General features: G+C 57.4%; 1 protein-coding gene across 1 annotated transcript; it reads left to right on the forward strand.

Annotated features, from left to right (window-relative positions):
* The first annotated feature begins 8,442 nt into the window (after positions 1–8,442).
* On the forward strand, positions 8,443–13,425 carry LRRN2 (leucine rich repeat neuronal 2). The gene is made up of 2 exons (XM_071578871.1): positions 8,443–11,597; positions 12,836–13,425. The coding sequence occupies exon 1, from the start codon at positions 8,562–8,564 to the stop codon at positions 10,647–10,649; it is 2,088 nt and encodes a 695-aa protein (XP_071434972.1). The 5' UTR covers positions 8,443–8,561; the 3' UTR covers positions 10,650–11,597; positions 12,836–13,425.
* The last annotated feature ends 2,407 nt before the right edge of the window (positions 13,426–15,832 follow it).

Below are 15,832 nucleotides of genomic sequence, written 5' to 3' on the forward strand. Positions count from 1 at the left end.
CATCCCCTAATCTGCATCCCGGAGCCTTTGTTTGCTCTCATTAACGTGTCTGAGAAGTGCCTGATGTGTGAAATACCCTTTTTATTAGCTGGAATTGGCAGGGCCTCTGGGACCGTGTCTGCTCCACGTTCAAGGCCAGGGCTCCAGAAAAGCCTGGGTTGGTCTTGCTCAGTTTTTGGCTTCTGGTGGTCAGAGGGATCGGGCTGAGCTCAGGGGTTTGTTCCTCCACCCAGAACCCACGAGTGGGACAAGCCACGTGTGCCCACCCCGGGGTCCTGCCAGGCAGAGTGGGCAGAACGATCTGCTGGAGCAGGGCTGGGGTTGGTGCCTCTGGAGTCGGGAGTTTTCCCACCTCCAGGGATTACTCTGGTTTTCCTACACCCCCTTTGAGCTCCTGGACTTTCCCGAGTCCAGAGGAGCTGTGCTGAGGCTGCACCGTGGGACATTCCCCCGGGATGAAGGCTGGGGGCACTGGGGCAGGGGGACCAGCTCTGGCAGTGCCACAGCCATGGGCCACGTGGCAGCGTTTGGGGTCACGGCGGTGGCCTCGGCGTGCTGGGGCAGGGGGGGAAGCGGCTCTGCTGCTCTCCAGGTCTGGACAAGCTCATTAAGACAGACCTGGAGGTGTTTTCCAGGCGGTTCAAGAGCTCTCTGAATTATTTAACACTCCGCTCTCCAGCGCGGCGGGAGGAGGGACCGGGGGAGCTCATTACTGACCGCGGCTTTGTCTCTGCCCGTGCCAGGGACAGGCTGTGCCTCCAGCAGTGCCCCCTCCTGCCCCCCACACCGGGCAAGGAGCTGGGATTTGTGCCCCTGTCCCGGGCAGGTGAGAGCTGAGCCTGGCCAGGAGGGTCCTGGGGCAAGGATGTGATTCCTGGAGGTCACTGCGGGGCTGGGGGTGGGAATTGAGCAGGGCAGGAGGGAAAGGGGAGGATTTCCAAGGGGCTCAGAGCATCTGGACCCTCTGTGGGTGCTGGGCTTGGGGCACACAACTCCCCACAGCTTCCCAGTGCAGGCGCTGGGAGTGGGGTTGGTCCCAGTCAGGATTTTCCAAAGCCTCGGGGTGATTAAGGAGGCAAATGCCTTTTGAAACCTTTCCCTGGGCTCTCAGAGCCTCGGCGGTGGCTTTTAGAGGCTGAAGGGCTCTAAATTAGCTCTTGCCACTCAGGATGGAGATCCTGGCATAGCTCTGGAAACCGCAGCAACAGTTGGAAAGGGCACGAGGCAGGAGGGGGATTATCAGGGATTAAACCGAGCAGCAGCTCAAAGCCAGGGATGCACCTGCAGCCTGAGCAGCATCACCTGCCCCTGGGGAAGGGGCTGCACAGGGAAACTCCATGGCCAGAGCTGTGAAACAGGCCCTGTGGAGAAGGAAAACGGGCCAAGGCTCTTCAGATCACAAACAAGATGCTGGCAGGGGGATAAGAGCCCAAAAACCAAGCGTGGCAGCCCCCCAGCTCTCACCCCTCTGCCCCCCTTGTCCATGCCCTTTCTCCCTGGGGTGTTCCTGCCTGTGGCACTGGCAGAGGGAGCTGTGGGGGCTGGGGAGGGGGATGTGCAGGCACAGCTGGAGCTCAGCCCCTGCTGCAGCCCAGGGCTGGTGCCAGGCTGAGCCGCTTCCAAACGCAGGAGCTGCAGCCCAGCCCAGCCCAGCTCAGGTTGTTACACAGCACAAATTTTACAGAGGAAAGGACAGCCAGCTACGATCTGAGGCTCCACGTTCCCAGCCTCGTGGGTTTGCAAGCTCTCCAGAGCAGAGCTCGGGCAGCTTTTCCAGATGGATTTTGCACAGTTACAAGTGGCCCTGTTAACCCATTGACTGGAGACCAGCCCTGCAATTCCAGGGGGGAAAGGAGGTAGCCCCAGGGCTTCCTGGCCCAAAAGAATGGATTAGAGGCTTCCCACAGCCCTGACCATGCTGCACAGAGGGGGCAAACCTGCTGCCTTCAGAGCTTGTGCCATCAGCTCAGCACCCCCAAAGGCACCTTTGGGCAGGCAGAGAGTGTTGTGCTGATGGATTTAATGCCTGGATCCACCAATGATGCTGGTTGTGGCCCTGGATGTCACAGGGAGAGCTGACAGCCACCTTAGGAGAGGTCCCTGCCTCTGTGTGTGACCACTCAGCCCTGGCACTGCTCCCTGGTGATGCCCAAATCCTGCACAGCCCAGGCTGGAGGTTGTGGCTAAAGCAGCATCTCCAGGAAGCCACAGGAGCCTGGGGGAGCATTTTGGAGGCAGCCAGAGCCACCACAACCCTTCCAGAGCCTGGAAGCAAAAGACTAAGAAGAACAGGCTTATTTCCCAGCCCTCCTCATTAAAAACCATCCTGAGTGAGGCAGAGAAGCACCCAGATAAGAGGCTGCTCCTGCCCCCGGCTGCGGCGATAGGAGGTGCCAGAGCCGAGCGCTCTGCTGCTCCCGGCAGCTTTTTATCTCCTGGCTTCCTCCTAGACAAGCAGGAATAATGTTATCGCCCTCCCTGCCAGCAGAGATGCAGGAGGCTCAAACCTCCCCCCCCATCCCTCTGTCTCTGCACAAACCAGGGCTTAAATGAGGGAAGAAATCACTGGAAGAGCTGGCAGAGCAGCATCCAGGTGCTGCTGGGTTTGGAGGGGATCAACTTCCACCAGCCCAGGTTGCTCCAAGCCCTGTCCAGCCTGGCCTGGGACACTTCCAGGGATGGGGCAGCCACAGCTGCTCTGGGCACCTGTGCCAGGGCTGCCCACCCTCACAGGAAAGGATTCCTTCCCAGTATCCCACCTAACCCCACCCTCCTGCTGGTAAAAGGGGGCTGGGATGTCTCAGCAGCTCCTGTCTCCAAGCAAACATCTTGGGGTGGAAAAGCCGTTGTCTTTCCAGAGCAAAAATCATGACAGACCTTGGTAAGGAGTTTGCCAGGTGTCCCCCATCTTGTGCAAATGGTTTTCAGGGGATAAAATCCTAGAATTCCAGCTGGAGGCTGGAGCAAGGCTTTGCTGCCATGGCTGGTGTGGGGTTCAGGCAGCACAGGGTGGGACACAGGGACACGTGTGGGGATCCTCCTGTTCCACACCACATCACCCCATCACCCTGGGGGGGTTGGTGGCTTTAGCCAGGGACGAAACTACTGAAAGCTGAGGCAGGAACATCCTCCCATCCCTGGAACGTCCTCCCATCCCTGGAACATCCTCCCATCCCGGGAACATCCTCCCATCCCAGGAACATCCTCCCATCCCTGGAACATCCTCCCATCCCAGGAAAGTCCTCCCATCCCAGGAACATCCTCCCACCCCGGGGACATCCTCCCATCCCTAGAACATCTTCCCATCCCTGGAACATCCTCCCACCCCGGGGACATCCTCCCATCCCTGGGAACATCCTTCCATCCCTGGAACATCCTCCTGCCCCGGGAACATCTTCCCATCCCCGGGAACGTCCTCCCATCCCTGGAATGTCCTCCCATCCCTGGAACATACACAGAGCAGCATAATACACCCGAATTTAATAAAACGCCTCAAACAGACAAAGTTTTTCCTTTTGCCAGCTGCTTAATTAAATTGCCTAACGCTGTTTGCGATGGCAGCACAAACTCCTGTTTAAAGCCCACGGTGTTGCCATGGAGCTCGCCCGCGGCTGGCGCGGCTGTGCCGGAGCATACAGATGAGGGGCGATGCTGGGGCCGGCCGGGGGGTGGTTGTGGCGCTGCACGGCGAGATTCGGTGCCTTTCCTTGCGTTGTTTACCTGTTTGTTTTCTGAGGCGGCAGCAAAGCCCCTTGCCAAGCTTTGTGTCGGGGGATTCGCCCTGGGAAAGCAGCTGCTTTTCTGCCCCGGGGCTTTGGAGGTGTTTGCTCGGAGGATGAGCCGCAGAGACATCCCAGCCCCCTTTTACCGGCAGGAGGGCGGGTTTAGATGGGATATTGGGAAGGAATTGTTCCCTGGGACGGTGGGCAGGCCCTGGCACAGGTTGGACAGAGAAGCTTTGACTGCCCCATCCCTGGGAGTGTCCAAGGCCAGGCTGGAGCAAGGTGAGAGGTGTCCCGGGGCAGGGGGTGGAATGAGATGGGCTTTTAAGTCCTTTCCAACACAAACCATTCTGGGATTCCATGATTCCCACCCTCCTGCCCCAGGCAGGACTAAGGCTGGATCCTGCTCCCAGCAGAGCCACTGGCTCCCAGCAGCACATTCCCACGGGATGGCTGTGGCTTGAAAAGGGGTGGGTGAGGGGAGGGTTTTCCCACAGCATCCAGTGCCACTTCCCACCTGCCTGTGCCAGGAGCCAGGGGGGTGACAGGGCCAGGGAGGACCATCAGTCCTGGTGAGCAGTGCCCATGGCAGAGCCAGGGCCGTGGCACAGACTCACAGCTGTGCTTGCTTAGAGCAGTCACCCAGAAAAGATGGGCTTGGCAGGAGCACAGGGCCCTGGGAGATGCCATCCCTCGGGAATGGCACCTGGGGAGCTGCTCCCTGCGGGCTGAGCACGGCCCTGGCCCAGGGAGCTCCTCCATCCCGGGGCAGGTGCCATCACCCCCTTCCTGGCAGTGCCAGGAGAGCATCAGGCTCTGGTGGCTGCGGGCAGGGAGAGGGAAGGGCAGGAGAGCCCTGCCCAGGCTCAGCTGCAGCCATTTATCTCTGGAATCCAGGCTATTAGACAGATGACAGAGGGAGAGAGGCAGCCGGTGCGAGCACAGACCAAGGCTCCTTCCCTGGGTGATTTATCTCCTGGCTTCATCCAGCAAACTTGCTGATGAAAAGACTCTTCCCTTCTCTGTGCCTCATCAATTCTCATTCCCATTGCTTTTCTATTTTTTCCCCCTTTCCTCGGGTTTCTGTTCCCTTCCCTGCAGCTCCATCACCCCAGCCCTGCACACCCCATCTCCCTTGTGTTCCCCACCTCCTGGGCCTGTTTTCTCATGGTCTCTTTGACCCTTTCCTTCTCATTTTCACCTCTGATCCTCCTTCTTTACCTCCCTGTGGCACTTTCATTCCTGTTTGTTCCTTCTCCTTCCATATCCCCTTCTCCACCCCTGAGCACTCCTGGGATGGAAACAGATTCCTTGAGCATCATCAGCAAAAGTCACCATGGACAATGTCGTGGGTCTGTGACAAGTTCAGGCTGGTACCACAGCCCTGCCTGGGCCTGGCACTCTGTGTCTCATTTCCTCGGGGATAAAATCCCTTTTCCTCTGGATAAAATCCTTCCCAAAGGCACAGAAGGGCTTCAGCTTCTTGGCTGTGCTGAAGGGAAGATGGACATTTGTACCTGGGAGAAATCCAGCCTGGGAGGCAGAAGTCCCAGAAATGCTGAGGGAATTGGTAAACACTGGGAAATGATGGGAGAGACGTGGCATCCCTGGTGTGGGGGGGAGGGAAAGGAAACTGGGGTGTTTTCCCCTTCCATGCAGCAAATGTTTCAGCCTCTTGGCTCTACATTTTTAGAGAAAAACAGTCTGGGAGCAGAAGCGTCCCCAGCTCCTGCTGTCGCTGCCGTCGTGCCGCAGCCCACGCCGAGGAAGAGCCGGGAATAGCAGCCTGGAATAGCAGCCGGGAGCGGCTGGAGCCTCCAGGGAATGCGGGACCCGCGGCTCGGAGGGGTCCTGCTCCCCCCTCCCTGTCCCCACAGACCTTTCTGCGCTCCCCCCGCTGTCCCCTTCCCATTCCCGGTTCCCCCAGGACTCCTGTTATCCCGGGCGGTGTTTTCCCGGTGCCGGCAGAGGCAGCAAATCCATCTGCCTTGGAGAGGAGATGGAACCGGAGCTCCCCGGGAGGCGCCGCCTGGCCCCGACCCGCGGCCGCGGCTCCAGCCTGAGCTCTGTATTGGGCTCCACTTCCCTGCCGTGCTCGGAGTTGGTCTGGGGGGAAAGGAGGGGACTGGGGGCACAGCTGGTGCTTTGGAGGGAGCTGGGGATGGATGGGGAGGGTGAGTTCAGTGGGTGTGAGCACAGGAATCACTGCAGAGTCACACACGGGGATGGAGCCGTGGGGATTGTGGCTGCCCCATCCCTGGAATGTCCCATCCAGGCTGGACAGGGCTTGGAGCAACCTGGGATAGTGGAAGGTGTCCCTGCCCATGGAATGAGAGGAGCTTTAAGGTCCCCTCCAGCCCAAACCATTCCATGGTTTTCTGATTCCATGACCCAGCGTTTCCCTGTGTGAGCCCCTCAGGGTCCATCTCTCTCCCAGGACCCCCATTCCCAACCCTCGGGATGGGGATTCAGCTCCAGGGGAAGAGGCTTTGGAACCCAAGTGGAAAACCTATGGAATGAAAACGGTGGCTGTGGAGCTGCAGGAGCACCTGCTCCATCCCCCCATCCATCTCCAGAGCAGACAATAAGAGGCTAAATGAGTTTGCTCGTTACCTGCAGGCTGCTCCAGAGCCTAATTAGGAAATAATGAGCCTGACTTTGCTGGATAACAGATAAAAACCACCCAGCAGGCTCCTGCCCTCTCCATCCCTGTCTCTGTACACCCCCCAGGAACTCGGGGAGCAGCTCCCAGGGTGTCACTGGTTTGTTCCCCACAGCAGGGATCCCACACTGACTGTGCTCTCCTCCCTCTCCAGTTTGCTCTGTGTCATCTGGAACCAGGAAATATGAAGTTCAGACCTCAGATTTTCCACAAAAATGCCATTTTTTCTGCAAGCTCTGATCCTGTGACTCATCCAAACACCTGGACTCTTATGGCATCATCCTGTATCCCAGACTTTGCACAGCCATCAGTGCTGCCACCCAGCCCTGTGCTGGGAAAAGGGGATAAACCCAGTTAGGCACAAACCAGCAGAGCTGGGGGATCTTCCCTAGAAAATGGGGTTTGGAACAAGGTGCTTCTTCTGGGGTCTTCTTCACAGCCTTAAGAAAATAAATTAAAAAGTTCCTCCATAATATTTCTTCTAAGGAGAAAAGGTTTTATGATATTTTAATGGCTGGAGAGTTTTGTAGTCACTGAAGTGCTCGTGCACTTAAAAGGAAAGCTGTGGGTCCACCAGAAGGAGGCACAAATCAATAGATTCGTCCTCTCTTTTCATGCTGTTTCTCCAGCAGCTGGTTTAAAAGCCAATGCCCTCACAGCAGGGAGGGAGGGGAGTGTGAGGGATCAATTCAGGAGCAAGGCTCGGCCAAGTCGATGCTGAATGAACTTTGGTTGGAAGCCCTTTCCAGGGAGAACAACGTGCTGATAAAACAGCTGCTGGGGAAGAAACTTTTCTTTTCCCACTCTGGCAGCTTTTTAATGTTTTTCCTGCTGTGTGAGAGTCTTTTAAGCAGGAGAAGCTCTGGGGCTCAGTTTGATTGGTGTCAGTGTGAGGGCAGGAGAGCTGGAGCAAAGCAGGGACTCAGAGGTGGGGCAGGAGGTGCTGGGGGGCTCAAACCCACCTCAGCCCCTCACTGAACACCCCAGGGAGGAACCCCAACCCCTCCTCCCTGGGAAGGGGCAAAACTGGGATTGTACCTTGCACAGAGGGGGTGAAGGAGCTTTTACATTCCCTCAGGAGCTTCCAGGGAGCCTGTTCAGGGTGTGCTGCTCCCAGGAAATACTTTCCAGCTTGGAGCTTGGGGGAGTTTACCCTGGGGGGAGGTTTGTGTGGGGTCTGTGGGTGCTGCAGCATCACCTGTGGGTGCAGGGACTGTGCTCCCTGGTTTGCTGCTCTTTCCCAAAAAACTTGGCTTTCCACTGGGCAACAGGTCCCTGGGCCTCCAACCCCCCAGAGTTACCTCCTTCAATCCCAAATCTGAGTGAGGGTGGTGTGATTGCTGCTTGCTGGTGTGGGAATAAAAGGGATGAGGAGGATGCAGGGTAATTTTTCCTAAACCAGGCTCTGGGTTGGTCCCTGTGCTGCAGCAGAGCTTTGCTACAGATGCCAGAGAACAGGGCTGTGCCTGGGGGATGTTTCTGCACAAATCCACCAAGGAATAACATGTTGGGTCTGCAGACAGGGCTGGAGCTCCTGGATGAGGGCACTTGGTGCTGGGGAGGAGAACGGGCAGGAAGAAGAGCCTGGAGGAAAAACGTCCCCATGGAGACTTTCTCTTCCCAACACCCACAGCTCTGGCTCTGCTCAGGAACAGCCACTGGCCCAGCAGGGGCTGCTGGTGGTCCTGGGCAGAGCATCCCTGGGCTAATTACACTCAGATCCTCTGGGATGGGAGGGCACACTTAATGCTATGGATATAAAATGGATTCAGTGGGTGTGTTGGGCTGTTTTGAGGGTGGGAATCACAGACAGGATGGGCCTGGGCAGAGTGGGGGGGTCTCATTCTCAGGGCTTTGCCTCTCCAGCCTGTTCCTTCTCCCTCATCCTTGTCCACCACGAGTTCTCCTCTAACACACCTTGTTGTCTTTCAGGAATGACCTTGAGGAGGAGCCCAGAAGATGCAGAAATGAATCACTTGGGGAGGAGGAAGAGGCGAAGCTCTGACTGAAGTGCCAGCCCTGGTGTTCTGTGCCCTGGGTTCTTGGGGCCAGCTGGCAGGAGGAGCTGGTGGTTCCGGGGGCTCCCATGGAGCATCTCCTCCCACGGATGCTGTTCCCACCTGGCCGCGCCCTGTGAGCCTTTCCTGCCTGGGAGAAGCTGCTCCCACCAGCCCAAAATGAGCTGCCTCCAGACCAGCTCCCTCCTGCTCTGCGTGGTGGCCGCCACTGCCATCCCCACGGTGCCCTGGAAGGTGCAGTGCCCCCCGCAGTGCGTGTGCCAGATCCGGCCCTGGTACACCCCACGCTCCGTGTACCGGGAGGCGGCCACGGTGGACTGCAATGACCTCTTCATCTCCTCCGTGCCCGAGGACCTGCCTGAGGGCACCCAGACCCTGCTCCTGCAGAGCAACAACATCGCCAGGCTGGAGCAGAGCGAGCTGGACTATCTCAGAAACCTCTCGGAGCTGGACCTGTCGCAGAACAGCTTCTCTGACATCTGGGACTTCGGGCTGAAGGACATGCCCCAGCTGCTCAGCCTGCACCTGGAGGAGAACCAGCTCTCTGAGCTGCCTGACAGCAGCTTCCCCGGGCTGGGCAACCTGCAGGAGCTGTACCTGAACCACAACCAGCTTCGCAGGATCGCCCCCCACGCCTTCTCCGGCCTCGGCAGCCTCCTGCGCCTCCACCTCAACTCCAACCTGCTGAGGACGGTCGACAGCCGCTGGTTCCAGATGCTCCCCAGCTTGGAGATCCTCATGATCGGGGGCAACAGGGTGGATGCCATCCTGGATATGAATTTCAGGCCCCTGTCGAACCTGCGGAGTTTGGTCCTGGCCGGGATGAACCTGCGGGAGATCTCAGACTACGCCCTGGAGGGGCTGCGGAGCCTGGAGAGCCTCTCCTTCTATGACAACAAGCTGGCAAATGTCCCCAAGCGTGCCCTGCAGCAGGTGCCCGGCCTCAAATTCCTGGATCTGAACAAAAACCCGCTGCAGAGGGTCAAGCAGAGCGACTTCACCAACATGCTGCACCTCAAAGAGCTGGGGCTCAACAACATGGAGGAGTTGGTGTCCATAGACCAGTTCGCCCTGATCAACCTCCCCGAGCTCACCAAGCTGGACGTCACCAACAACCCCAAGCTGTCCTTCATCCACCCCAACGCCTTCCACCACCTGCCCCAGCTGGAGACCCTCATGCTCAACAACAACGCCCTAAGTGCCTTGCATAAGCAGACGGTGGAGTCGCTGCCCAACCTGCAGGAGATCAGCATCCACAGCAACCCCATCCGCTGCGACTGCGTCATCCGCTGGGTCAACAGCTCCGACACCCACATCCGCTTCATCGAGCCGCAGTCCACGCTCTGCGCCGAGCCCCCCGACCTCAAGAGGCGCCACATCCGCGACGTGCCCTTCCGGGAGATGACGGAGCAGTGCCTGCCCCTCATCTCTGCCCGGAGCTTCCCGTCGCGCCTGGAGGCGGCCGATGGGGACAACGTGTCCTTGCACTGCCGGGCGCTGGCGGAGCCGGACCCGGAGATCTACTGGGTGACGCCGTCGGGGGTGAAGCTGGTCCCGTTCGCGGACGATGGGCGGTACAAGGTGCACTCGGAGGGGACGCTGGAGATCCGCGGCATCGCGGCGGGCGAGGCCGGGCTCTACACCTGCGTGGCACACAACCTGCTGGGCGCCGACACCAAGAGCGTCCGCGTGCTGGTCAACCACTCCTTCCCGCTGGGCGAGGACAGCCTGGAGCTGGTGGTGGCCGATATCCAGTCCTACCACATCCTGCTCGCCTGGAAGCCGCACCTCAACACCGTCTCCTCCAACCTCACCTGGTCCAGCTTCTCGCCGAGCTCCGGCGCGGGCGCGCCCGGCGTGGCGCGGCTGCCCTCGGGCACCCACACCTACAACATCACGCGGCTGCGCCAGGACACGGAGTACTGGGCGTGTCTGCACGTGGCCTTTGTAGACTCGCAGGCCAAGGTGGCCTGTGTGAACGCCAGGACTAAGGAGGCTGCCCACGGCCACGGGCTCCTGGGGGGCCGGCAGACCCTGGTGGCGGGGCTGGTGCTCTGCCTCCTCCTCCTCAGCGCCGCGCTCGTGGCTCGATACGGCGTCGGGGGGCCCGGGGAGCTGCCCCGGGGGGCACGGGCCGTGCGGGTGGTGTACCCCATCCAGCCCCCCCTGGCCCAGCCCTGGGCTCGGGGGCAGCACGGGGGGCAGCTCCTGGCCGTGGAGGTCCAAGCGGCACCCCCAGACTGCTGAAGGCTCGTGGGTGGGGTGGTGGGGCTGAGGGTGGGGCGGGCTGGGGAGGGAGAAACTATTTTTTACCAAAAAAAGGAGTGAAACTAAAGGACAAAACTGAACAGTGACAACAACAAAACAAAAGGGATTTCCTGGACTTGACCAAGAGTCGAGGTGGTGTGGAAGGAAAGGAGCAGAGCTGGCCATGGGGGTTGCAGCCTCTCCGTGGTCCTGGCAGGGTCTGGATCCATGTGTAGGGTCTGGATCTGTCTGTGGCTCCCAAAAGCACCCACTGGGAGGGCTCAGAGGGGCCCAAGCCCCAGGGGGACGATGCCCTGAGTGGTTGAAGAGCCATAAGGATGATCATCAGATCACCCCTCCCTGTGTCTCCCCCTGGCACCACAAGACACCCCTGTGGTGCCACCTCCTTCTCTGGACAGTCCCTGGTTTGGAAATATAAAACAAAAAAGGCCTTTTCCTTTGGGATCCATGTTGGGGTTTGGTTTCTTTTTTGGGGTTTTTTTGAGCATTGAGATCACCCACCCCCAGTGCCATCCCCTGCCCTGTCATTGCTGTGGGTCCTGCAGACGTGGTGCCCCCTCAGTGATGCCAGTTGTACCCACACCATCACTGCGTGCACAGGCTCAGAAGGGACCAGAAAACCCCAACACAGTAACAAACCACCTGAACTTGCCATCCATCTCCCAGCCAAGGCGAGATGGGTCCCTGCTGGATTCGCTCCGGCTCAGCCAGGCACGAAAACGGCTCCCGCGCCTTTGCAGGGTGATTATTTCGGAGGGAAATGGCTCTCTCTGGCCCCCCTTCAGCCCCCCCAGCACATGTTCAGGACCCACAGAGATCTCCAGGGCCCTGAGCACGAGCTGGAAGTTAAAAGCAGGCTTAAATACTTGGCTGAATTAGAGCCATGATCTGCTGTGGTGTTTGGCTGCGGATCCGAGCCCCGCTCAGGTGAGCAGCTCCCTCTGTTTGCAGATTCCAGGCCTGGAACAGCCTTTCCCTTCTGCCTTTTGGAAATATAAATGTAAAATATATTCCCTGTGGTTCAGTTAAGTTGGTGGTGGAACATGTGGGAATGGCTGTGGAGGAATTTCCATGGTGTAAACATGGCCCTGATTTAATCCTGCAGAGCAAAGGTGAGCCCTGGGAGCATCTCCCATCCCTTCCACCATCCCATTCCCTGCAAAAAACATCATCATTCCCAAAAATAGCGAGGCCTGAGCCCCTTAAAGGCTGTGGGTTTGTAGGTGTAGAGAAACAGCCTCTTTGATCACAGACATCACCGGGAGGGGATGTGAAGGTTCAGCCTGAGCTGGCTGCTCTCATCCTGCAAAGCTGAGATTAAAATTCCAGATACGAGCAATTAATTTGATTTCCTTTGAAACTGGAGCAACCTGAGGAGCTCTGGGCAGGGGGAGGCACCCACCACTGCAGGACTGGTCTCCCAGTGGGTCCCCTGCTGTGTCCCAGGGTGGGAGATCCAGCCCAGACACCCCATGGGACAGGAGGACCCAAATCACCCCCAAATTACCCCCAAACCGTCGTGAATCCCCCCATTCCCTCCCTCCCTCCAGGGGCAGCAGCTGAGAGCGCTGTAGGTGCCTCATCCACTATTTATTGTTGTTGTTATTTATTATTAAAGCACCAACCAGCTCCTCCCAGGCCCCGTGCTGGGGGAAACACTCCATAAACCATTCCCTGCTCCCAGCCCGGGATGGGGAACGTGGAGCAGCTGCAGGCAGAGCATCACCAGCACCATCCCTGCTATCCAGGGGGATGGGATGGAGACCCCTCCTCCTACAGAGACCTCAACTGAGTTGTTGGAGCCTGGATTCTCCACCCAGGAGGCTTTGCTGGAGCACGAGGGATATTTTGGGGTGCAAAGCCCAAAGTTTGGGGGTGAAAAGCAGCGAGAAAGGGGCTCTTTAGGCATTTTACATTCCCTCCCAGTGGGAGCAGCCCTGGGGGTGCTGGGGGGGTCACTGGGGGGTCTCAGCTCCCAGCCCAGAGCACATGGATGTGGCAGGATCCATCCAGGGATGCTCTGGAAAAGGGGAAGCAGAGGGTGACCCGGGATGGCCCTGGCTTGAGGGCTCTGTGCTCGGCCCCCCAAGGGCATGGCAAGCACAGGGCAGCTCAAAATAGAAACAACATGTTGTGCTTTTCTTTTTTTTTTTTTTTTTCCAAAGCAGCAGAAGTAATTAACCACCCAGCAGCTTTATGGGTACCAGGGGATGGCACTTTCCATTCCTGAGCTCTCAGAGAAGCTCTGGAGAAGAGGATCCCAAATTTCTCAAGGCCAAGAGACTGTCACTGACCCCAGACATCCCTCCTGGCTGTGCCAGCCGAGCCTGAGGGTCCTGAGGGGCTCAGTGGGGCTGGGGGTGAGCAGGGTTGGCCTCCAGCACCTCCTGATCATCCCCATCCATCCAGGATGTCAAAGGTTTGTCTGGAAATGATTTTCCTGCAGTTTCTCCCTTCAGGTCTCACCTTCAGGCACTGGTTTCTGTCCCATAACCCACCATTCCTTAGCTGTCCTTCAGGTTTAATTTCTCCTCTTCTTTTAAAATTTTTAATTTTATTTATTACCTTGTCTTTGAGGAGTAGAAATCCTCCTGTCTGCTCCTCCTGCCCTCTCCCCCCTCCTCCTCCTCATTCTCCTCTTTCTCCTCACAAACAGCACCGTGGATCTCATGCAACTGAGCTTCTCCCAGCAAAGCCAACGAGAACATTGTGTGCCAGGCTCTATTTTAAGCACCCAATAAAACTGGTTTTTGGAGTGGCTCCATCATTGTGTCCTTCCTTCCCAGAGCCCTTGGCACCTGCCAAGGTCCCCCATCCCCAGCACCCATCCCTGAGCACTGCTGGGCTCCTGCATCCCTCCCTGCTGCTCCATCCCTGCCTGCTCCAAAGGCTTCCAGGCTCTGGGAGGAGCTGACACGGGTTTATTAGTTGGTTAGAGAATCAAATCAGGCCTCTCCTCCTCCCCCTCTCTCCAGCACTTCCTCAGGAATGATTGAAATTAAAGCCCCCGACCTCCCTGGGAAATGTCAGCACCGTTATCCATATGTATGATGCCATTAGGATGGAGCAGGTGCAGCTTCCCAAACCTGCAGGAAGATCTCCCTGTCAGTCTCCACAGCAAACAGCTCCTTCCAGATGCTCCAGCCCTTCTCCCTCTCCTGCCTTCTCGCTGATCTGCAGGTGGGGAAACAGGCAGAGCTCCAGTGGGCTCTGGGCCCTTCCCCCTGGGCACTCCCTGGTTTGGAGCTGACTGAGCTGTCCCCACCACGTCCCCATCAGGTCCTGCTCCTGCCACCTCCCGGCTGGGCCCTGGATTGTTATTCCCTATTCCTCATTCTCCATCCTGCCTTTCCCTGCTCCCATCTCCCTTCCCATTTAGCCACATGCAAATCCCAAATCCACTCTTGCCCTTCCACCACATAATTAAGGTGAGACTCCAAGGAATGTGTGGCTTTGTCAGCCATTCCAGCAGGATATGGGAGACAGGGAGGGGGGCAAAGCTCCCACCCCTGCCATGAGAATCAGCAAAACCAGCTAAAAACAACAGCAAAAATACCCAGATCTCAAGGGGAGGTCTGTGCTGTCCCTGCTCTGCTGGGTCCTGTGGAAAACCTCTGGAGGGCCTGGAATTTCTAGTGTGGATAACAAACAGCTTTGATCCCTGCCAATCCTCCCTAAATCTCGAGCAGTGTCTTGTAAATCTTTAATTACAAGAAATTTGCAACCTCACCAGTGAGAACACACAAACGGTGCTGATAAATATTTAAAATTGCCACAGCGACAGATCTGAGGGGATTAAGAAAAGATAGATTGGAGTGACAGTTATTAAACACCAGATCCCAGTAAATGTTCCTGAGCAGATAAATAATGCAGGGCCTGGACCGTGCTCGGCTGTGAAGAGGGGGAGAAAAAGCAGGAGGGGAAAGTGGGGGATCAAAGAGCCTTTTCTCCTGTTTGGAGCTTTGCCAAAGAGGGGCCTGGGAGCTGGCAGGGTCTCTTGACCTCCAGTTCAATGTTTTCCCTGGAAATGGCTTTAATCTGAAAGAGAGAAGGTTTAGATGGGATATTGGGAAGGAATTGATCCCTGTGAGGGTGGGCAGGCCCTGGCACAGGGTGGGCAGAGAAGCTGTGGCTGCTCCAGCACTGAAGTGTCCAAGGCCAGGCTGGATAAACTTGGAGCAACCTGGGATAGTGGAAGGTGTCCTGGGGCAGGAGGTGGAACGAGAGGAGCCTTAAAGTCCCTTCCAGCCCAAACCATTCCTTGACTCTCTGAGATCCTGTGGATTCCTTGCTCTACCAAACAGTTGTGTGGCCGTGGTGGTGCTGAGAATGGGGCACGTGTGGGGATGCAGCTCCTCCCCCTTCATCCCTGCATCCCTCCAGCATCCCGAGCTCCTGCCCCTTTGTCCCACCTCCTTGCCCCATCCACCTCCCTCCCCCTGTTCTCCAAGGTTTGAGGCCACAGACGAGATTTCCATTATTAAATTCCAGCCAGCATTAACGATTTATTCCTTCACTAAAAGTAACCAGCAAGAACTTCACTATTCCCAGTGGCTGGGGCTTCACTCCCACCGAGGGAAGGGGCTGGAAGGGTGAACCACCCCAGCAACCCTCCCAGTAAAATATTGATCTAAAAAGCTGGTTAAGGATAAATATTAAAGCAGAGTGAGGAGAAAGTCTCCTGGGTTTGGACTAAGCTACCCTAAGAGGGTGAACATGGAACAACCACTGTGATCCCTCTCAGTAGTGCCTGACCCACCTCAGGACCACCCTGTCCCTGTCCCTGTCCCTGTCCCAGGGGTGTCCCCAGGCCACCCAACACCCTGGGAAAGGCAGAGCTCTGCCCCCCATCCTCCTCCTCCTCCTCCTCCTCCTCCCTGCTGTTTGGGCTCAGCCTTGCAGGGATGGACCAGGAGCTGCTGGGATGGTTGAAATGTAATTTATGGAGAGCTCTGCTCAACTAAGATAACGAAGCACTTAAAATCTCTAACGAGGGGGGCTGGTTTGGCCCTGCAGAAGTGCTGATGCCCACCTAGTAAATCTTTAATTGGCACTGGAAGGGAACTGGGAGGCTCACCAGTGCAGAGAACACTGTAAATATTTAATCTGGGCACTGATTACACAAACAAGGTTAAGGGGAAGGAGGGAGGAGGTAGATAAAA

This window comes from Pithys albifrons, chromosome 28, assembly GCF_047495875.1.
Source record: "Pithys albifrons albifrons isolate INPA30051 chromosome 28, PitAlb_v1, whole genome shotgun sequence".
NCBI lineage: Eukaryota > Metazoa > Chordata > Aves > Passeriformes > Thamnophilidae > Pithys > Pithys albifrons.

Coding starts and splice junctions, on each gene's coding strand:
- LRRN2 (XM_071578871.1), top strand. CDS start 8,562: ATGAGCTGCCTCCAGACCAGCTCCCTCCTGCTCTGCGTGGTGGCCGCC.